Here is a 23,063-nt window from a genome sequence, read left to right on the forward strand (position 1 = left end):
CCTCTCCTGACCACTCAGCCACCAGGTGCAGGTGGAACCCGGTGTGTGAGAAAGGCGAGGCCTGCCCTTGGGGAACAAGAACTCAGAGCACTGGGCCCCAAGTCTGGCTGTGCTGCCCTGGGAACCAGCTCCTTCCCTCCCGGAGCCAAGTCCCAGCAAGGAGGTGAGGGGTGGGCTCTTCCTGCTGGGTGGCTTCCCTTTCTCTTGCTGCTGGCAGAGAGGAGAGGGCAGTGGGCAGGCAAAGGGAGGGGAGCCTGCACAGGGAAAGACCCTGCAGGAGGTGATGTGCTCACTAGGTGTTGAAGGCAAGTAGGATTTGAGTCAGGGAAGAAAAGGGAAGTGGGTAGCACATGTGAAGGCGGGTGAGACAGCGTTTGGGCTAGAATTGCGGGCAGAGGCGCTGCAGAGGTGGGTCAGGCCCCAGGAAGGGCCAGACCTCAGCAGGCAGGGTAAGAGGGGTCCTCATAACCCCCAGTGTCCGTTAGAGCAGGGTGGCCTCAGAGAGGCAGTGGTGACCTTGGGGTAAGATCCGTGGGATCCCTTCCAAGACACCTCCACATGTGGTTGAGACCAGCTCACCACCCTCATCTCTCTGGACTCCCAGACCCCATCCTCATTCATCCTCTCCTCCCAGGACCGTTCCAGAAGCCTCTCCTGCCCTTCCTTCCTTCTTTCCATCCTTCCTTCCAGCCTTGCTCTGCCTCAGGGACGCACTCTATCCAGCTGAAGACACGACCAGGTCAGGAGCAGCTGCCTCCTGCACAAAGCCTCTCCATGTCACCCTCCCCTGGGCAAGGCACTGACTAAGGCTGCCTGGTGGAGTGGTCCATCGTTTTCTCTGGGCACCCCTGGAGAGGGGTGGGATTGGGTGACAGCTTCCCTGGCAGTTCAAGCTCATGAGGATGGGCCCTGGCAATGGTCAGGGAGAGGGTAGCCTGAGCCTGTGCTGGCCCTGCTGGGACCAAGGTGGGTGTGGATCCATTTGGGGGAGGATGGTAAAGAATCTGCCTCCAATGCAGAAGACCCAGCTTCGATCCCTGGGTGGGGAAGATCCCCTGGAGGAGGGCACGACAACCCACTCCAGTGTTCTTGCCTGGAAAATCCCATAGACAGAGGAGCCTGGCAGGCTGCAGTCCATGGGGTCACAAAGAGTCAGACACGACTGAGCGACTAACACACAGTGGGGAGCCTGGGACTAGGGGGGGTGGGTCCTCACAGGGTGCTGGAGGCCAGGTTTGTGTCCTCGTGTTTGAGCTTCCCGTCCAGGGCGAGGCCCCGCTTCTCTCGATTGTTGGCCAGGAAGGGGGTCAGCGTGTAGACCTTGCAGAACGTAGAGCTGGGTGCCACTGTGTCACTGGAAAGAAGGGGGACTAGTGTGGAGATGCCCCCAGAGCCAACCCCAGCCTCACCCCCAGTCCACCCAGGACACAGAGCCCAGCCCTGCTCTAAGCCTCCCTCCCCTGTGAAGGGCCCACCTTTAGGCCCAGCTCTGGCAGGGAGACCACTGCCACCGAAAGGGGACATCTCTGCTCCACATGCAAACAACAGGGACTCTGGGGTGATCCATCAACTTCATTCGTGGTTTCTAAGCAGCTGCAAGTTTTTAAAAATTCATTGTACTGTTTGGCCCCGTGCTGTATGACTAGGATAATATTTTTTAGTGGAGAGGGTGTGGCCTATTTTCCCCCTAACGTATTACTATGAAAAAATTTCAAACATATAGGAAAACTGAAAGAATTGTGCAGTGATCACTCACCTCCTAAGTTCTACAATGAAGACCTTACTTGCTGTATCTCATCTCTATCCATTGTGTGTAAGGTGTTTGGGTTGTTCAGTTTTTACCTACTTTTGCTCCACCCCCCAGCCCCTTTTCAACAATAAGAGACCTGGGGTGCAGCAAGCCTTGGAGCCCCAGCTCTGCCACTGGCTGGCCCTGTGAGGTTGAGCAAGTCACATCTCTCTGCCCCCACTTCCTTCTCTGCACACTGGGGGCAGCGGCAACCCCAATTCAGAAGGCTCCAGGCAATCTAGGTTTCCACAGCCCCACTCCTTGCAGGTTCACTGGCTCTTATTTTGCATTCTAGTTTTAGTGGGTCTCTTCCCTGACTGGAGCATGTATTTCCTTGTAGCTAAACCAAGTGGCTGGGTGGTTTTTAAAAAAGCTATTCAGGGCCATCTACGCTGAGCAGCAAGTCTAAGGCCAGACCCTCTGCCAGGTGGAGAAGAGCTACTGGACCTATACTATAACTGGACCCAGGGCTTCTCTTTCCCCAGCTGATTCCACCCGTCCAAGGCTGGGCTTGTGCTCCTTACTCAGCCTCTTCCATGGCCACAGGGCACTTGTACTGGGCTGTGTTGAACAGACAGATGTCTGCATACTGGCGCACTGCAGAGAAAGAGGGAAACGAGGTGGGTGAGTCCAGGGGTCCCAGGCTCTCCGAGTTGGGATGTTCAGCCCAAGGTAACAGCCAGAGGCCACCAGGAGTTTCTGCAGGAGATGGACCCTATCCTCCACCCAAAGGGCAGCCTGAACAGGCCCACTTCCTTCCATAACCAAAAATCTCCCCCTCAAGGACAGCTCTGTCAAGGAAACTTAGAAGAAGGGCTTCAACAGTACACTCATTACCTGGCCAGTAAGCAGCCTGCATTACCAGCCTCAAAAGCCTTACCCTTCAGCTTAGAGCAGGCCTTAGTCTTCCCTTCAGGCTAGTTATTTACAGGGCTGTTAGCAAAGGGAGAGCCTTCGGCTGCCCCCAACCTCTGGAAGGAGTCCCCTTGCCCGTCCCCTGGACTGGCCCTCTGCCTGGGTACCCGAGATCTTGATCTTCTTCACTGTCTTGTTGGTGTTGTTGGTGACATGGACGTTGACGCTGATGGGTTCTCCGTGGTAGTAGATCTGGGAGGTGGAAGAAGTAGCCGGGGAAAGGGGAAAGATTCCAAAGCTTTAGATGAAGGGGAGGGAGATGAAGCCCCACACACATTTCCTAGGGTTCCCCAGGCCTTGGCCACTCTGACATTGGCCCCAAGCTCATCAGTCACTTCTCACTGATGCTAAGCCACCAGGCATGTCAGACTTAAGTTCCTGTGGACCTTGAAAGATAACTGAATTAGAAGGTAATAATCCTAGGCTCTGGGCTTCCCTGGTGGCTCAGATGGTAAAGAATCCATCTGCAATGCGGGAGACCTGGGTTGGGACGATCCCCTGGAGGAGGGCATGGAAACCCACTCCAGTATTCTTGCCTGGAGAATCCCCATGGACAGAGGAGCCTGGTGGGCTACAGTCCACGGGGTCGCAAAGAGTTGGACATGACTGAGTGACTAAGCACACTACAATCCTGGGCTCCAGTCCTGGGTTGGTCACCAAAAGTAATGATAACAGTAATAATAACAATAATAAAGATGAGAGCGGTAAGGCCTTGGACAGGTTATCTAAGCCTCGGCTTCCCCTGCTGTCCATTGGAGGGGCTAGAGTAAGTGATACATCAACCCCTGACTCTGAAACCTCACTGAAGCCTTGATTTGTATCTTGGCCCAAGCACTTGCCTTCACTGTGCCCCCGAGAGGGAGAGGGGGTGCTCACACTTCAGAGGGGGATGGGGATGCAGGGAGATGGCCAGGACCCAGGACTCTTCAGAAGGCACACTGACTTCTGAAGTCAACCGCATCCTTCAGGCTCATGCCCCTCCTCTGTCACCCCTTCAGTCCCCAGAGGCTTCCCCAAATCTCCCAAGGAGGTCTCAGCTTCCCTGAGCCCTGTGGTCCTCAGGCTGGAGCCAGAAGCTCCCACCCAAGGAATCCCAAAGGGTGTGAGAGAGCTGGGATCTAAGGCTCCAGCCCTGGGAGGGCAGCCCCACCCATGTCAAGCTCCAATCTCCTACCTCCTTGTCCACCCCAACCTCCTACCTCCTTGTCCACCCCAACCTCCTACCTCCTTGTCCAGGGAGGCCTCCAGATGCAAGGGCTTGTCTGACATGAGGAACTGCCTGGTGGTCTCCGCCGTGGGCTGGGGGCCAGGCCTCTCTGGGGCATACTGAACCTTCCGGATGACCAGGCGCACAGAATTCCTAGTGGACATGGGCAGAGCAAATGATGACCAGAGTCCCCCGCCTCCATCCCCTTCCCTTGTGACCCTCACATCTTTCTCTTGCTCAGGAGATTGCCATGGTTCCCATCTCCTTGGACTCCAGTCCAAACTGCAGACATTGGCATAGGGCCCTGTTACCAGCTGGTCCCACTCCAACCTCCTCCATCCTGGGAGTCCCTAGCATCCTCTAGATCCTCACTCTCATGCATAATGGTCCCTCTAGTACTATTTCTGAAGCTTTGCATACCTTGGGCCACAACCTATAACACTATCTTCCGGCTTCTGCCCTCATTTGCTTCCTCCTGCAAGGCTCAGCCAAACACCTATTCTTCCAGGAAACTTCCTGGATCCATCCACTCTGATCTTTTCCTGGTCTGAACTCCCACCACATCAGAGGCCAAGCCATCCCATGGCAGTACTGTGTGTGGATCTGTGTTTTGGTAGCCAGCAGGATGCTTCCCTGGTGGCTCAGTTGGTAAAGAATCCACCTGCAATGCAGGAGACCTGGGTTCGATTCCTGGGTCAGGAAGATCCCCTGCAGAAGGATCTTGCCTGGAAGATTCCAGTACTCTTGCCTGGAAAACTCCACGGACAGAGGAGCCTGGCGGGCTACAGTCTATGGTGTCACAAAGACTCGGACATGACTTAGCAACTAAACCACCACCACCAGGATGCTAAGAAAGAGCACTTTCTGCATCCCTTATGTCGCTAATGGTATGAACCCTTTAAGGGAGGGGTTCCCAACCTCTGGTATCTAATGCCTGATGATCAAAGGAGGAGCTTATGTAATAGTAATGGGAAAATAGTACACAATAAATGCAATGTACTTGAGTCATCCTCAAACCATCCCCCACCCACTCACTGACCTTGGTCCATTGAAAAACTGTCTTCCTGTTCAGAAACCTGTTCAGCCAGAAACCAGTTCCTGGCTCCACAAAGGTTGGGGACTCCTGCTTTAAGGACAGAAGTTTTTGTCTAAATTGTTCACTGCTGTATTCTCAGTATCTAAGACAGTGCTGGCTACCATATAATAAATACTTACCAAATAGCTATTAAATAAAAATATACACAGGGGACAAGGGCCCCAGGAAGATACGAGGGCATGGAGAGGTGATGGAATTCAGTGACGGGCGTGTGGATTCCATTAGGGGGAGAGAGGCCAGTACAGAGAATAAAGACTCAGTGAGAGGATGGACACTCAGAGACGAGGTGGGGCTCAATGATCATGATGGGCTCAGGGAGGAAACGGGGCCAGGAAGATTTGGTGAGGGGATGGCGACTCAGTCAGGTGGTGTCCCAGCATTCCCATTTCTCAAATAAGCCACCTCCATTTCCTACAGCTGGATAACCAAGGTTAAAGTCCTTGCTCTTGGACTTCCCTGGCAGTCCAGTGGTTAAGACTTTGCCTTCCAATGCAGGAGGTGTAGGTTTGATGCCTAGTTGGGGAGCTAAGATCCTGTATGTTTCATGGCCAAAAAAACCAAAACAAAACAGGCAATATTGTAACAAATTCAATAAAGTCTTTAGAGATGATCTACATAAAAAAGAAATCATTTTTTTAAAAGCCCTAATTCTCCCCATACTAATTATATGACCTTAAGTAAATTAACCTCTATGCCTCAGTCTCCTCATCTGTAAAATGGTGATGATAGCAGGACCGATTTCTTAGGGCTGCTGTGAGGATTAAATTAGTTTGTACATGTCCATCACATTGAACTGTGTCTGGTGCTTAATAAACTGGTAAGTGTGAGTTGCTCTATCATTATTAGTAAATTCTGGCGTGGACTTAAAATGTCAAATTGGTAACAGGTTGAGAGTGCTGGCTCTCAATGTTGCCTTCCCTTCCTTGCTCTAGGTAGGCTACTTAGCACAACCTACACCCCTCTTCCTTTCTCTTGGTCGCAAGTCTTAAGAAGAAACAGGGAACAGAGAAGCAAGGGACAAAGGTCTCATCTCCCTACACGCTGTAAGTTGCCCAACTGGAGTTGGAGGGTGCAATGCATCATATGACCACCAGGTGGCAAACTCAGCCCACTCCCTAAGAGGATGCTGCGTCCTCTGGAAGCCTGCAGCAGGACACAGAGTTGGGGACCCTGGCCAGCCTTGCCAGGAGGCAAAGCAAAGCCCGACCCCAAGAGGGGCAGGTATGAGATCGGGGTTGGGCAGCTCACCCCATAAATCAGGGCCAGCTATTTCTGGCTGCTAGCCTGGGCTGTCTGTCTGCCCAGGGCTGTGTCTCTCCATGAAAATGCTTCCCTCTCTGAGACATGGTGGACCTCCTCTGTCTGCCCTGGGTGGGTTCACTTTCTCCACTTCCCTTCCCTGTTCAGAAGCCTCCATTGACACCCCTTACCCCACCCCCACAACCTCCTGCTGATGACCTCCCAGGAGAACTGGGAAATGGGGGTCCAAGCTGGCCGGGAAACATCTTGCTCACTGTTAAAACAATCTGAATTTCAGATTTTTTTCCAAAACAAAATTAAAGGACATGTAGTCTGGAGAGGAAGAGATTAGAAGCAGGGCAATAAGGGAAGCGGGTACAGTGATGCAAAGGAAAAAGTACTGAGGCCTGAGTCAGGGTAATGGAGCCACCTCCTCCAGGAAGCCCACCCCACCTGCCAGCCTTCCCCAGTGCCCTTGGAGTTTCCAAGGCTGGAATGCAAGGCCCCTCCTCTCCCACTTCCAGGCATTGTTACTTCTGTCTTCCTCCAACTGAACCGTGCCTGTCCTGTCTCCCTACCTCTGCCAGCAGGCAGCCCACACCCAGACTGGTAGAAGCTGCACCCTCCTCACCGCTTATGGATCTTCTCCTCCAGGTTCTCCGCACAGAAGGCTTTCACTTCGTAGTCCACACCGCAGGCCTGCAGGGGAGGGTCACTGATCTCAGTGGAGAAGGCCGGCTCCGCTGAGCACGGCCTACCCACCCTCTCATTTAACAAGGCCGCTGGATGCAATTATCAGGTCCCCAGGCCTGATGCCCTCGTCTGAGTAGGAGCCCTGCACTCAGCCTGTGCGGAGCTGCCTCCCTCGTCTGACCCTCCCGCAGAGCTACTCCCTGACCAGCTCTGCTCCAGAGTCCTGGCTGTCTGGGGGGCACTGTCCTCAATAAGGCAGTTGCCCAGAAATAACAACAAGCCTTTCAGCAGCCCTATATAGGACCACCCCCACCCCCAACCACACAGACCCTGCCCTGGGCACCCCTTCAGCATCTTGCCCTACCCTTTGGACCAGATGATGAGGTACATCCCACCACATCCATTTCACAGATGAGGAAACAGGCTCCGAGCTCTGAGGCCTGGAACACTCATGGGGTCACCTATGTCTGAGCCTCAGTTTCCCCACCTGTGAGGCAGTGATGACTGCACCTCCACACAGGGTTTGTGAGGCCGGACGGTTTGCCAGAGAACATTCTGCAGCCAACACCAAGGCCAGCGAGAGTGACTTGGGAGAGGCCCTGGGCACATAACTGAATGTAGGGGATGAGGGTGATGCCATATGTGCCACCCTGTCTGAAAAGAGTGCTTATCTGAGGTGGGATCAGCCTAGCTTACACACAAGGAGGCTTCTACAGGGAGAATTCCAGCACCCTCCAGACAGAGAGAGAGCTGGGGACCTGGGGACACAGTGTCCTGAACCCAGAGAGATGCTCCCTCGGGGGTGACCCACCTTCCCTGTATCTTCAGGTCCTGGCTGCAACGTCACAGAGCATGGGAGGTTCGGAGGGATCTGTTAAGAGGACAGAGACACCTGTCACATTCACCGCTGACCTCTCCATGCCTCCCACCCCCACACACATTAATCAGACCTGGGCCCCTAAGGACTGACCACGTCCCTTCCATCAGACTAGGCGATTCACAGGACAGCCCATGTTTACCCCATCAGAACATGCTAAGCTACGCCTCATGTTACACTAGAGGCCTCTGCAATAAAGCCAAGGATTTCAGTGCATCACAGCCCCCAAAGAACGAGAGCGGAAAAGGTCTTTCTATGATGTGCACTGTGGTAGGCAGAATAATCCCTGAAGATGTTCACATTCTAATCTCCAAAACCTGTGATAATGTTACCTAAAAGGGCAAAAGGGTCTTACAGTGTAATTCGGTGAAGCATCCTGAGATGGGGAGATTACCCTGGATTAGCCAGGTGGGCCCACCGTAATCACAGTGTTTTAGCAGTGAAAGCAGGGAGCAGAAAAGTTAGCATCACAGTGATGGGTTTCAAGAAAGACTGGACCAGCCATTGCTGGCTTTGAAGATGGAAAAGGGCTGGGCCAGGGGCCAAAGAATGTGAGCAGTTTCTAGCAGCAGGAAAAGGCAAGGAAGCAGTTTCTCTCCCAGAGCTCCAGAGAGAATGCAGCCCTGCTGACACTTGATTTTAGCCCATGAGAGCTGTTTTTGACTTCCGACCTTCAGAACTGTAAAATAACACATTTGTATTCTAATTGGCAGGTTTAATTACTGCTAGGTTTGCAAGGGTTCGTTACAGCAGCCATAATGTGTCTATAACAGAGAGGATGGCTCCTTATCCTCTCTCCTTCTCTGACTCTCACAGTCAGGGGATTTTACTGAATCACAGAATCAGAGTCTGAGAAACAGGAGGTCTGAAAATCCAGAATCCTGGAGTGGAAAGGCAGCTGCGCAGGGAAATCCAGTACTTGCCATTCTTGTTTGGGAGCTGGGTGGAAGCAGGGTTAGTGGGCAGCCAGTATGAAGGAGGAGCCAGCCTTGCAGTGACCCAGGGGCCAGAAAGAACTCCTTCTTTCTCTGCAGCATCCCCCTCGACCCCTCCTTCTCCCACCGATGACCTGGACTTGGGAGGGTCCGGGCAGCAGTGCAGAGGTAAGGGTGACACCTCTGGCAGCGGCCAGAGAAGAGACACTTACCAGGCAGCGTAAGTGCCGGTGCCCTGGCCCCAGGGTACGCTGGGGAAACTGCCCAGCTGCCCCCGTGTGCCTGCCCAGAGGGCTTGCTAGAGGTGAGGCTTCTGGAATGGGGCCCCAGGGGCTGGCGGTCCCTGACCTCAAAGGTGAAAGGGTAGGCATGCTCGCCCAGCTTCTTGATGAGGCGCTCCTGCAGCCGGGTCAGGGGCTTCTTGTCCTCGGGGGCCGGCGGGAAAGACTGCACGTTGGCCACAAACAGGTCCTTGCGGAAGGTCAGGCCCAGGACATCCAGGTCCTCGCGGCCGTAGCGGAAGGCGCAGGTCAGCGTCACATAGACTGTGGGAGCAAGGGGGTGTTGAGGAGGGTCCAGGAAGGATAACAAACATGCCCCCCACCCAGAGTGCCAGCTGCAGCCCGGGAACTGGCTCCCCTGCCAGTCTCTCGGAGGCACACATCTGTCCCAGAGCTCCTGCGGAGAGGGTGGTGCTGCCCTCGGGACAAGGGTGTCAGGTGCCTGGCCCGGGGAGGAGGCAAGGGCTGACTGCTGGATGGGTTCGTTCCTTCTCCACCCCCACGGCAGTCCAGGGCGTGTGTGCAGAGGGCCTGACAGGGTCAATGGGGGCCTGGAAGAAGCACACCGGGGAAGATTAGAGGGTGGGGAAACCAGTGCTAGGTGGGGTCTGGAAGGCCCAGTGTCTTGTTCCACCCAACTGCCACCTCCCTTCTTCCTGCTGACCTTAGACAACCCCTTGACTGCCTCAGGAATAAGTCTTCTCTTCTATACAATAAGACCCTACCTCCTGCTCCATTTGCATCCCCCAGCCTTGCAACAGTCATGATGGGTTGATGTAAAAGGGCTCAGACATGAAAAGGGTCTCCCAAAGTGGGTACAGGCGGGGCTGCCCCAGGGGGCCGGAGCACCTGCTCTGATGCTGACTGGAGCCTTCACGGGAAGAACCAGTGGGGAGGGGCAGGGATGGGCTTGTTGCCCCTCTTATTGCCAGTGTCCTGCCAGAGAGTCAGAAAGGCCCCAGCCTGGAGGTCAGGCTCGGGGCAGGGGCCACAGCTCACCTCTCCTCTCCTTGAGATACTCCGGATCCACAAGAACCACTCCATCTGGAGGAAGGACAGGGAATGAGCAGACATGACCTCAAACTTCTGAGCCCCGAAAAAGTGAAGTCAAGTCGCTCAGTCGTCTCTGACTCTTCGTGATCCCAAGGACTGTAGCCCGCCAGGCTCCTCATCCATGGGATTTTCCAGGCAAGAATACTGGTGTGCGTTGCCATTTCCTTCTCCAGGGGATCTTCCTGACCCAGGGATCGAACCCAGGTCTCCTGCACTATAGGCAGATGCTTTGCCGTCTGCGCCACCAGGGAAGTCTGAGCCCCAAACACCATGTTAAATTCAAACCCGACCATTTGTCTGTTCACAAGCATCACGAGGGCTTCCCTGGTGGCACAGTGGCGAAGAATCCGCCTGCCAAGGCAGGAGACACGGGTTAGATCCCTAATCCAGGAAGATCCCACATGCTGCAGAGCTACAAAGCCTGTGTGCCACAGCTACTGAGCCTATGCTCCAGAGCCTGGGAGCTGCAACTACTGAGCCCTCACACTGGACATACTAAAGCCCGAGCGCCCCAGAGCCCGTGCTCTGCAACAAGACCACCACAACGAGAAGTCCGAGCATGGCAACTGCAGAGTGGCCAAAGCTCCCTGCAGCTAGAGAAAAGGCCAAACAGCAACGAAGACCCAGCACAGGCAAAAATAAATAAAATCATTATAAACAAAACAAAAGCATCATGAGAGAAATGGGAAGGCCAGCAGCCAGTGAGTGTTACCACCATGCCCCTCCACCCATTGACCCAGGCTGGCCTGACAAACCCAGCTCATGACTATAGGCAGGTTATTTAACTTCTCTTTCTTCATCTGTTAGTCAGAATAAGAAGATGAGTTCAAAACCCCAGTATCAGGTATACTGTGGAATTCAGAAGTTTTGAATGATAGAAAGGCCATGTGGTCCCTCTTCCATCTCTCTAATGCCTTCTGCCAGCTCTGGGGCAGCATCCCTTGTCTAGCCCATTAAAACCTCTGCAGGGAAACTATTTTCACCAAGAGGTTAACTAAGGCATCAGTCACCTCCCATCAGTTCAGGCCAGGCTGCCACTAAATGAATTCTGTGTCAAACTCATGAACAATTTGGTGCTCTCAGAGCTTCTGGATTCGGGATCTGCAGACCTGTAGTACCCACCTCATAGGGCTCCTGTGAGGACTAAATGAATTAATACATTTAAAGTATTAGCCTGTGCCTGGCACATGTGACCATGGAGAATGTCCCAAGGCCTGACCTTGAGAGTACAGAGTCCAGTTGAAGACAAAGGATGCCCTCTCTGCTCAATGATGTAAAGGAGAAGTTTTTCTCACTGTGGGTCATTTGATCAACTTGGTATGATGCCCCAGGACTCACCGGGATCTACAGGGTCTAGCACAGGGCCTGGCATGAAGTAGGTGCTCTGTGAACACTGGCTGAATGGTGCTCAGGGTGCCTACGTGTACTAGGGGAGCCAGATCCCTCCTGCCCTTCTCCCCAGACCCCGTGATGCCCAGCCCCCATGACCCCATTACTATTCTTAAAGGCTAATGGGTGGGAACATCCCTGGCCTCAGACAGCCCATAGGAAACTGCCTTGGCCACAGGTGAGCAGGCCACAGGTGAACACAGGCATGTTTGCTCCCCACCTCCAAGTTCATGGGGAGATGGAAATGGCAGAGAGGCTGGTGAGCTTCAGAGAGCACCCAACAGGCTGGTAGGAAAAGTAGGGCTGTCTGGCTCCAGGCCAGGAAGGGAAGGACTCAGAGTAGAGCTGGACACTGCAGCCCACAGCCTGCATAGCGACCCCAGGACTTGCCAGGCCTCCCGCCCCAAGGTCACAAAGACCTTCCTCCTAGCGAGCTGACACCTGGCTCTCTGCTCCATCTGCTCCCACCTGGGCTCTGGAACCACACGTCTGTCCTGCCCTCTTGGCCCCAGAACAGCTTCCAGGCCACATTCCCTGTGAATTTTTCCCCCAAGCAACACATCCCACTTTCTTCATCTGGACTTAGCCTCCTGCCGTTTCCAGGGCCCAGCCTCCCAACCTATCACCTTCTTTGGTCTCACCTGGGTTTGTTCATGTCCCTCTTCAATCATTTAACCTCTCTGGGTCTCACTGTCCACATCTGTAAATTAGGGTTAATCCTAGGCCTCCCTCCCTCAAACAAATTGTAGGAAGAGACAACGAGATTGAGGTTCTTTAAGGAAAGCTACAGTTCTTAGAATCCTAATCGGAGGTGATTTTGCCCCCCAAAGGGATATCTGACAATGTTTGAAAACATTTCTGATTGCCATACTGGGATGGGGGACTCCCAGTGTCTAATGGGTAGAGGCCAGGAATGCTGCCAAGCATCTTTCAACACAAGGGATGGCCCTGCCAGCAAACGATCCAATCCAAAACCTCAAGAGTGCTGAGGTCGAGAGAAGCCCTGAAGTGGAAAAAGTCCTTGGAAGGTGCCTTCAGCCACAGCCCAGCCTCCTGGTAAGAACCCCATGTCAGTGAAGACAGCCTCCATTTCACAAGCCCCTAGGTTTTCTTTCCATCTCCCCACCCTTTGCCATCAGAAGGGGGCAGAACGAAGTATCTGTGGAGCCAGACAGCCCAGGTTTGAATCCGGGCTCCTCAATCTACTAGCTCTGTGACCTGGAGGAATTCACTTAACCTTTCTGTGCTTGGGATGGTAATAACAGTAGTTCCCCCAGTGCTGGGTACACAGTTAAGCCTGATGCTAAGTGGCGGCTGCGGTCATCGACATCCTCATCGTCCTTATCGTCAGGATGCTCGCCCCGCTTCCTATCTCTGTCCTTCCCACAACGTCCTTTCACAGACCCCTCAGCTGAAGAGGAAAGCAGCTGCTTGGTTAGTCTTTGCTGACTAGAGCCAAAAGCCACACACATCCTATTCTTGGCACCAGGCCCCTCTGGAGACCTGCAGGATATTCCTGGGCCACTTCAACCTGCCCTTTTCTGGGAGGGGTCAGGCCACCGCTCCCCACCCACCCGGCCTCCAGGGACTCACCCACGGGCTCCACAAGGTCGATGTGGTCCACAAAGTCCCGCTTTCCCAGATAGACGGTGAGCTGGGGAAGAAAGGCACAGAAGGTGTTAGCAGCTGTGGGCCCCTGCCCTGGAGGAGACCCTGGAAGCTGCCCCTGAACTCCCTGGACCCAACCCTAACCCTCACCATCGAAATCCTAACTGGACATGGACCTAATCCCCAGTCCTAATACTAGGAATAACAAGGCCTTGTATAAAATTTAAAGCACCTGTTTATCCCAAAACCCTGCAAAGAAGTTCTTGCTCCCATTTTGCAGATGAGGACACTGAGGCCTGTGGGGACCTTCACACCAAGCACCACTGAGTGTGGAGTGGCAGCAGCAAAGGTGCTTGCTGAGTGGGAGGGCTGGGCGCATCCCTGAGAGGAGGGGGTACCCCGAGCAGGGCCAGTGGCACCTAGAGGTGAGGGGGCTCTGAACACTGAGCTCTGAGCCCTTCATAGCTCCCCGCCTCTGTGCAGTCTGCAGGGATCCACTCAAACAAGGACTTGTTCTCCAAGGCTGTGAGCCTGTGCCCTGCTGGTTGCCAGCCTTCACGGGAGAACCCCAGAGCTAGAATCCAGAGCGTCATTCCAGATGTTCTGTGCTCCTCCACAATGCCTCCATGCTGACAACTGACCCTCCATCAGATTTCTGTCTTCACAGCCACGCCTGACAGGATTATGCACCAGCTCCTTGATTATCTACTGCCTGGAGCCTCCCACACCTGGGACCTCTCTCCCCACCTTAGCCAGACTGGTCATCGTAAAATGCAAATCTAACCATGGAAGTCTGGTCTGAAAACACTCTAATGATTCCTCAGTGTCCAGAGGCAAGATGACAAACAAATTTCATTCCAAATGTCAACTCTGATTGATTGGTAGGGGCTGCCTGGGGCCCTGGGTTGAGAAGAACCCAAGATGGAATATCACCTCAACAGGAAAGGGTGGCCAGTGATTGGTGATGTCTGCTGTGGGCGCAGAAGGGGGATGTAAGCACACACAATGATGTCATCTGCCAGCCCGGGCCAGGAGTCCAGTCTTCTGAGCCCAACTCCAAGGCTCCAGGACCCAGCTCTGCCACCCCCACCTCAGCTCCTGCTCCCTCTGCTCCTGCTTGCCACCCAGATGCCCTGTGATTTATCTTCATGCCTCGCATGTTCTTTTCCTCCCTACCTTGCCTGGGAGTGCACCTCTCCTCAGGGAAACCATCCCTGACCACCCAGGCTGGGTCTGCAGCCCCCAGGCACCCCTCCATTGCACACTTGCACTTTATATTGATCAGTTTTTCTATGTCTGCCTTCCCCATCTGGCTGTGCCTTATTTTTATCTCAGTACACCTTACTCCAACCCCCACAGGCTCAGCCTAGAACTGACATGGAATGTCAGTCATACCCATTTGCTGACCTGCGAGGAAATCAGGATAGGGCCTGGGGCTATGTTAAGAAAGAGAGTGGGGTGGGCCCTGGGAGCGGCCCCAGATAATAGGGCTCAATAGAGGCTCCAGGGGCCGCTCATGCCAAAGGACTAGGTTCCCCTGAGGCCCTTGGCACTGGCTCTAATTATTGCACTCACAAGGCAAGGCAGCCTCTCTGGGATAGGCTGTGTTTCCCCATACCAGAGCAGGGGCGCCCTAAAGTCCAGGGGAGTTATAGCACCCCCCTCAGACAGTTTGCTGAGACGGTCCCTGTCACTGTAGTTGAGGGAGGACAGGGCTGTGTCTCCTCCTCAGACAGGATGTGCCAGTCTTTCACGGCAGTAAAGATGCCCAAGAGAGAAGGAGAGTTTGGGGACAGAGAGGAGCCGGGGTGGGGCTGCCACAGACTCACCTTTCCATTGGGGCTTGCCTTCTTGAACACCCTGGGGAGAGAAAGAGTGGAAGGTCAGGTTAGCATATTCCGCCCTGGGGGAAGGTGCCTGCGGGGCATCTCTCAGCAGGACCAGAACAAGGGGCCTGGAGTGACTTGCAGGCTCCATACAAGCAGAGAGCAGGAACAGTGCCCAGCACCATCGGGTCTCCCCATCTCCACCAATCTGAGACACCGCGCCTGCCTTCATAGCTCCCCTGGGCGCCCTTGAAAGCCCCCTTGGGCGCCCTTGACAGCCCCTTTGGTCTATTCCTCACCCCGCAGGTGGAGGGAGTCTTCGAAGACAGGTCAGACCATCCCAGCTCACGCAGAGCCACAGCCTTGTGCGTCTGCCCGCCTCCTTGACCGCAGCATCACCCCTCCCACTCCCCTCCCGTCCCCTCCAGCCACAAGCCTGCTTGCCTTTCTTCCAACACAGCAAGGCACTTCTTGCCTCAGCAGTCAGTCCCTTTTCCCTGGGACGCTCTCCCTGCATAGATCTGCCTGCATGCACTGGCCCAGCCCCACACCTTATGTGATGAAGCTTCACCCTGCACCTGCCCACGAGTGCCAGAGCTCTCACTGTACTTGCCCTTCTCCCACAGCACTCACCGCTCCCTAACCCACTGCACAGCTGACTTTGGGGTTAAATGAACCCCTGTCTATTAGCTCCACGAGGGCAGGGGGCTTTGTCTCTCATCCTCTGTTGCATCCCAAGCCCCTAGAATGGCACACCTGGTAGGTATTCGACATACCTGTGTTCATGAATGGCAGGAAGCAAGCAGCCAGTAAATATTAGTTGAGAATATGAATGAATGAATTAGGGGAGGAAGCAACTGAAGCATGAAGCCAGGAAGGGAGGGGATGTGCCTGGGATGGCACAGCAGAGCACAAGACTTGGAGTCAGGCAGAGGTGGTCCCCTGCAGCTCCTCCTGGTCTCTCCCTGAGCCTGGTCTGGGAGTCTCTTGCCTGTCCCCCATCATCCAGCCCCAGAACTGCTCTGAGGAATGTTGAGGGGGGAGAGAATAAAGGTAGAGACAGAGGGTGTTAGAGGAGGGCAGAGAGGGAAGAAGGGAGAGGAAAGGGATGCTGGCCCTGGAGGTGTGACAGTAAAAGATGGAATAAGAGATCATAAAACAAACAAACAAGAGAGGAAGAGATAGTCACAGAGAGATAGAGCAGACACAGAGCCGAAAAGCAGCCACTAAGAGGGGCAGGAGGTCTAGCAGGCCTCCAGGGCAAGGCGGGGTGAGGCCCAAAGTATCAGCAAGTCCTCCCAGAAGGAGACTGAGGTTGTGGCTCTGTGCTGCCTCCATAGCACTCCCCCCATCACTCCCACCCCTTACTTCCGGGGCCCAAGGGACCACTGATGGGTCTGAGCTTGGCTTGCAAATACGAGCCTAGCATATCCCTCCCCTACCTCCCCTAGGAGTTCTGGGTTTTCTCCTCCTCATAAATATTTATCATTGTTTGGAGTGTGAAGATGAAACAGTCAGCTGGGGCATAATAATTACCAAAGTGAGATTAAAAAATACAGATGACACGATTTGAACCAACAACTCCCAAACTAAGGCTGGACCTGCAGAGGAGACCAGGGAAGTGACATGCCACCGAAATCCCCGCTGCTTCCAGAAGCCTCAGTCCATCCCTCGGGAGCCCCGGTCAGAGGGAAAGGAGAGGCCACAAAGAACTGAGTCAGGAGAAGCCATCCCAGTGACCCCTGAGAGGGACTAGGGGCACCCTGGTGATAAGAGGCCGGGGTGGGGGCAGGGGGCAGCTAGGAGGAGTGATAGGGAAAGAGGGAAGGAAGGCGGGTAAGAAGAAAGTAAGAAGAAATTAACATTTAAAAGAAGAAGGAACTAGCATTAGTTGAGTGCCCAATTAATTACTTCTCATTACAGCACTGTGAAATGAGCATTATAATTCTGATTTTATGGATGATAAACTTAAGGTTCAGAGAGATGTAGGAATTTTCCCAGAGGCACACAGCAAGCAAAGGGCCAATAAGTCAGGATTCAGACCCAGTTCTGCCTGGCTGCCTTCTGACAGTATACAAGGAGATAGGTAATTTTATGTTCAACCCCGCTGCTTTCCTAAAGCAGGTGTTTTTATCAGCATCAAGAATAACAGAAAAGAGGGGAATTGAGGACAGGAGGAGGGGGATGTAATGAAAGAGTGAGTAAGGAGCGAGGAGGAGAGTGAAGGTGACGAGGGGCAGGAAGCCCGGCCGGCCCAGCACTGGGTGACGTCCTACTGCTAACTCAGTCAGTCCCAGGCCACACTCTCTGGGAGCAGGATGCTGATGGCTTCCTCAGGCAACAAAAGCAGCAGCTGCCCGTGCCCTCTAGGCTCATACACCCTTGTCACGGTCATTTCTCTGAGTATTTTCCCCAGAACACTGCTGTGGATCCTTCCACAATCCCATTTCAGAGATGAGAAAACTGAGGCTCAAAGAGGTGAATGATGGCTGCTTGTCTCCAAAGCCTGTGTCCTTTCCACTCTGTCCCACAGCCAAACCGTCCCTGAAACAACTCCACTGGCTTCCTGACCCCAACACTGTCAGAAAAAAAGGCCCGTGTAGGGGTGCTTCCAGTTCACCAGGGGCCCCCCCCCCCCACCCTGTGCAACACCTCACAGATGGCTTCTGTCTGTCCACTTGGAAGAACAAACACAAACATGCAAGACTGAAGTCAAAGGCAAACTTGCAGACTGTGGGATGCCTGGGTTTCGTTCATCCCCAAGTCCCATCCATCAGTGCCCCGCAAGCCTGATCCTCAGAGCCAAAGCTGAGTCTCATACAAGAAATGCCAGCAGCGTTCTAGCTGAGTAAGACTCCCTGGAGACGAGGAATAGAAACCCACCAAGCAGAACTCAAGAAAAGGAGACAGCAAAGAAAGAAGCAAAAATCTCACGGGAAGGATATGCAGGCAGGACGCACGGGGGCTGGAGCCAGGAACGGGGAAGCCATCAACCTCTCAGGCAGCGGCTCTCTGTCTCCACCTTTCCCCCTGGAGACGCATGTTCTCCTGCCTGCGCTGCTCTCCTTGCGGCTGCTCCATTGTCTCTGTGGACCAACTCTCTCTGCTTACTCAGGGCTTTTCTGCCCCTCCATCATTTTGGCTTGCATGTGGCTCTCACTCTGACCCTGTTTCTACTCTGCCTCTGCTCTGCTTCCCACTGTCAACTGGCTGAATGGCCCAATTCCAAATTCCCAGGAGAGGAATTTGATTGGTCAGTTTTGGTCACGTGTCCCATGCCTGGGCCAATCAGCTAGGTGAAGGGTGTGTCATGTGGCTCAGGCATGGTCAGAGTAGGGTCGGTAGAGCAATGTGTTTCAAACCAAGGGTCACAATCCATTCGTTGACAACGAAATCAACTCACAGAATTGCCAGTAGCACTTTTGCTGTTGTTGTTGAATGAAGTAGAAGATATAAGTATAAGGTGCAGATGGCAAGTAGTAGATATTACTGTATTTACCAATATTCCATCCCCTCTAAGGCTGGGCATATGTGTGGATCAAATTTCTCCAGTCTTGTGAAGTTAGATATGCCCATACAGCTTGCTCTGGCCAACGAAATAGGAACAGAAATGCCCTATGTCACTTCCAGGCAGAAGTATTTAAGGGCTGGTGCATGAGGACCCCATGCTGTTTATATTCACTTTCTATGGGAGCTACAATAAATGATCACAAACTTAGTGGCCTACGACAGCATAAACGTAGTAGCTTACAGTTTCAAGTTCAGAAGTTCACTAGGTTAAAATCATGGGGCTTCCCAGGTAGCTCGGGGGTTTAAAAAAAAAAAAAAAATCTGCCTGCCAATGCAGGGAATGCAGGAGATGGTGATTTGATTCCTGGTGGGGAAGATCCCCCGGAGGAGCAAATGGCAACCCCCTCCAGTATTCCTCTATGACCGAGCAACTGAGCATGCACACACAGGTTAAAATCAAGGTGTTGGCAGGGCTGCGTTCCTTTCCAGAAGCTCTAGGAGTAAACGTGTTTTCTTGCCCTTTCCACCATCATTCCATGTCTCAAGGCCTCTTCCTCCATCTTCAAAGCCAGCAACACCAGGTTAGATTCTTATCACATTGCATCACTTTGACCTCCTCTTCTGCCTCCCTCTTCCACTTTTAGAGACCCACCACATGAATACATGCAGCTCCCTACTTTAAGATCCACTGATTTTAGGAAACTCAATTCCATTTGCACCTATAATTCCCCTTTGCCAAATGATATGACATATTCAAAGGTTCCAAGGATTAGGATGTAAACACTGTTGGCGGGGGTGGCAGGGGTTGGTTATTCTGCCTACCATGGCCTCTTTCCTCTGTCACTGAAACCAGCAATGATCTGGATGGGGAAGCCTTCAGAGACTAAATTCCAGGGCTCTCCTGCTAAATGACAGACAGCATGAGAGAAACCTCTTAAGCCACTAAGATTTGGGGGTTATTTGTAACTACAGCAGACCAGCTTCTCCTGACTAATTTTTTAAAAATTTAAGTATCATTTAGTAAAATTTCTGTTTCAGGTGAACTGAGTTACAATGTAAAATGAATATCATGGTGCAAATTTTTAAATGTTTAAAACCCACTGTTGTAGAGAGCATGCCCAGAGCAAACATGCTCTATCAGTGTCTGTGCAGCCTGTTAGAGCTACCAGTCCTCCCAAATATCTACTTGTGCCTGTAGGGAGAAGCCTGCATCATGAGGGACCCAGAACAAAGTACCTTCCTGGATAGATTACCCAACATTCAAGAATTTATCATTTTGTACAGTACAGCCAAACAATGGGATATTGCATAGCAATGAAATTATGCTTGCATCTTTCATAACATGGGGAAATGCTTATGATAGAATATTAAGCAGAAATCAGCAATCAAAACAGTATGTTTGGCATCAGCTCAAATATATACTCAATAAATATCCAAAAGAAAGAAGAAGACTGGAGGTTGTTAAGATGGCAACACTCCTCAAACTTATCTATGAATTCAATGCAATACCTATAAAAATTCCAGCTGGATTTTTTGCATTAATTGACAGGCTGACCCTAAAATTTATATGGAAATATAATAGTGAAGACAATCTTTTTTAAATATAATTTTTACTGTAATTATTTGCTTGAGTGTCTCTGTCTCGCTTTGCCCTCTTTTTTCATCTGTCTTGTTCTGGCGATTCCTTGAGGCATTGTGGATCTTAGTTCCCTGACCAAGGATCCAACCCGTGTTCCCCGCAGTGGAAGAGCAGAATCCTAACTACTGAACCACCAGGGAAGTCCCAAGACAACCTTGGGGAAAAAAAAAAAGTTGGAAGACTCAGACTTCCAAATTCAAAATTTACTACAAAGATACAGTAACCAAGCCTGTGTGATCTTGGCATAAAGATAGACATAGAAATCAATGGAACAAAATTGAGAGTCCAGAATTAAGCCCATATATTTACAGTCAATTGATTTTTAACAAGGGAACAAAGAGAAGACAAAGGAGATAAAATAGTCTTTTCAATAAATGATTCTTGGACAACTGGATATCCATATGCAAAAAAATAAACCCCCCAACCTCACACCAGTTCCGTCCCTGATTGGGGAACTAAGATCTCACATGATGCGAGGCCCAGCAAAAGAAAGAGAGAAAAGGGAAAAGCTATAAAACTCTTAGAAGAACACATATGTATAAATCTACATGACCTTGGATAAGGCAATGGTTTCTTAGACATGACATCAAAAGCACAGGCAACTAAAAAAAAAGTAGATAATTGAACTTATCAAAATTAAAAATTTTGGAGTTTCAAAGGTCACTATCAAGAAAGTGAAAAAACAGAATGGAGTAAATATTTTCCAATCATGTATCTAGTAAGAGTCTAGTATCCAGGATATATAAAGATCCTATTATGATTCAACAACAAACAGGCAAATAACTTGATTAAAATCAAGCAATGAATTTGAATAGTCATTTCTTCAAAGAAGGTATACAAGTGGCCAGTAAGCACATAAAAAGATGATTAGTTACTGGGGAAATGCAAATTGAAGCCACAACAAGGGTATTCCCTGGTAGTCTGGTGGTTAGGATTCTGCGTTTCCACTGTCAAGGACCCCAGTTCGATCCCTGGTCAGGGAACTTAGATCCCACAAACTATGAAGCGTGGTCAAACAAACAAAAGAGCCACAATGAGATATTTCACACCCAGTAGGAGACCTATAATAAAAAAAAAAGGACAATAAGCCTGTGTTATCAAGGATGTGGAGAAACAGGAACCCTCACACTTTGCTGGTGGTTAGCAAAGGGGTGCAGTCACTGTGGCAAAGAGTCTGGCAGTTCCGCTCAACAACACTGAGCAATTCCATTCCTAGGTAGAGACCCAAGAGAACTGAAAATGATGTCCACACACAAAAAAATGTTCATAGTGGCATTACGCCTAACTGTCATATGCCACCAACCGCTGACCGTGTTTTTTATCTGTGGCATATATATTCAATGGAGTATTATTCAACCATAGAAAGGGATGAAGCACTGATTCATGCTATAACATGGATGGACCTTGAAAGGATCAACATTATATTTTAAGTGAAAGAAGCCAGACACAGAAAGCCATACATTGTTTCATCCCATTTATTTGAAATGTCCAGAATGGGCAACTACACAGAGACAGAAAGCAGTTTGGTGGTTGCCAGAGGCTGGTGGGAGGCAGGAAGCGAAGTGATTGCCCATGGGTAGGAGTTTCTTTTTGGGGTGCTGAAAACTCTGGAATTAGTGGTGATGGTTATACAACTTTGTGAAAATACTAAAAACCACTAAAACTGCAAATACTATGGTATGTAAGTTATATCTCAGTTTTAAAAACAAACCCAATAAATGAGTATAAGGAAAGGAAATATGCCCAATTGTTAACAGGGGTTAAAGGATATTCCATCCGTCCACCCACTCACTCCTTTATATCCCTTATTTTTCCATGTTGTACAGTGAGCACCAATTACTTCATAAAGATGCACGGCTTCCCTAACAAGATACGTCTCCAGCCTTAATGAAAAAATATCGCAAGTGAAGTAGAGAAAATAAGGATCCTATCATTCTGAATGGATGTTAGAATCTTTGATATTGCAACTTTACAGTCCAGAGTCCATGTCTCTGCGATTCCTCAGACCCTTCCCCAGACCTGCTGTGTCAGCTGTTACAACTGTGCACCGTGCCTTCTGCTCAGTGTTCTCCTTCTCCAGGAAGCCTTCTCTGACTTCCCGTAAGTCGGGATTAGATGTACCCTGACTCCCACACCCGGTGTGTCCCCATCACAGCATTTACACACTGTAAGTCTGTTTACTCGCCCTTCGCTTCCCTTACAACTGGATCCCTGGGGGCACAGCATGATGCCTGGGCCACAGGAAGTGCTCAGTAAATAAATACAGGTGGAATGTTGTCGAATGAATGCCCTAAGCGGGAATTAGTCAAGAATGAGGATGAATGAAGTTTCAAAAGATGGTGGTAAGGATCCTTTGCCCTGGGTGAGTAGACTCCACAGATTTCTCCTATCTATGCTTCTCTTTGGCTGTCAGGATCAACAGGCACTGCGTTTAGAAAATACTTCATAGGGGCAGGGTCTCAGCCAGCATCAGGGTGAGCCAGGAAGATAACTGATACACCCAAATGGGCCTCTGCTCAGCTCTGACCAATGATTCTTCCATTTATCATTCCCTTATCCAGTAAACATTCACACACTCCTACCACTGCCAGGCTCTGCAGGCACCAAGATGAATAATTCATGGTCACTGCTGACAAAAAACTGTGGTATAGCCAAGTGAGACAAACCCATAAACCACAACGGCCACCATGCATTAAGCTTTCACTGTAAGCCAGGTGCTTTGCTAAGAACTTCAGCATATTAAGATATTATTCCATCTAAACATTCCCATTTTTCAAAGGAGAAACCTGAGATTCAGAAACCCTAAATAGCTTAAAGTCTCAAAGCCAGTACCAGAAAACTCATACAGGAGAGAAACCCTATGAATGGGCCACCTATGGGAAATCATTTAGCCAAACATGTTTTACACAACATCAGAAAACTCATCCGAAGATTATCCACGAATGCGGATTCACTGCCAGAGAATTGAGAGAGCACTGGCAACAATTCAAGCCTTTGTGAGCATCC

The 23,063-nt window shown here is 51.3% G+C and overlaps 1 protein-coding gene across 6 annotated transcripts in view; it reads right to left on the reverse strand.

Moving 5' to 3' along the window:
- The window catches only part of ARRB1 (arrestin beta 1), a 73,967-nt gene that overhangs the window by 8,210 nt on the left and 42,694 nt on the right, over window positions 1–23,063 (reverse strand). For 4 of the 6 annotated variants that reach the window (XM_040258847.1, XM_040258845.1, XM_040258849.1 and 1 more), the window contains exons 2-11: window positions 14,912–14,942; window positions 13,068–13,128; window positions 10,032–10,076; window positions 9,100–9,296; window positions 7,751–7,810; window positions 6,878–6,945; window positions 3,929–4,064; window positions 2,812–2,896; window positions 2,314–2,386; window positions 1,217–1,354 (exon numbers count right to left, since the gene is read on the reverse strand). In XM_040258847.1, coding sequence (XP_040114781.1) covers window positions 1,217–1,354; window positions 2,314–2,386; window positions 2,812–2,896; window positions 3,929–4,064; window positions 6,878–6,945; window positions 7,751–7,810; window positions 9,100–9,296; window positions 10,032–10,076; window positions 13,068–13,128; window positions 14,912–14,942 — 894 coding nt within the window. Of the gene's footprint in view, window positions 1–1,216; window positions 1,355–2,313; window positions 2,387–2,811; window positions 2,897–3,928; window positions 4,065–6,877; window positions 6,946–7,750; window positions 7,811–9,099; window positions 9,297–10,031; window positions 10,077–13,067; window positions 13,129–14,911; window positions 14,943–17,842; window positions 18,119–23,063 lie in introns of those variants that run through there. The other 2 variants (XM_040258844.1, XM_040258843.1) reach the window with 1 other exon arrangement.

Source organism: Oryx dammah, unplaced genomic scaffold (assembly GCF_014754425.2).
Source record: "Oryx dammah isolate SB20612 unplaced genomic scaffold, SCBI_Odam_1.1 HiC_scaffold_17, whole genome shotgun sequence".
Taxonomy (NCBI): Eukaryota; Metazoa; Chordata; class Mammalia; order Artiodactyla; family Bovidae; genus Oryx; species Oryx dammah.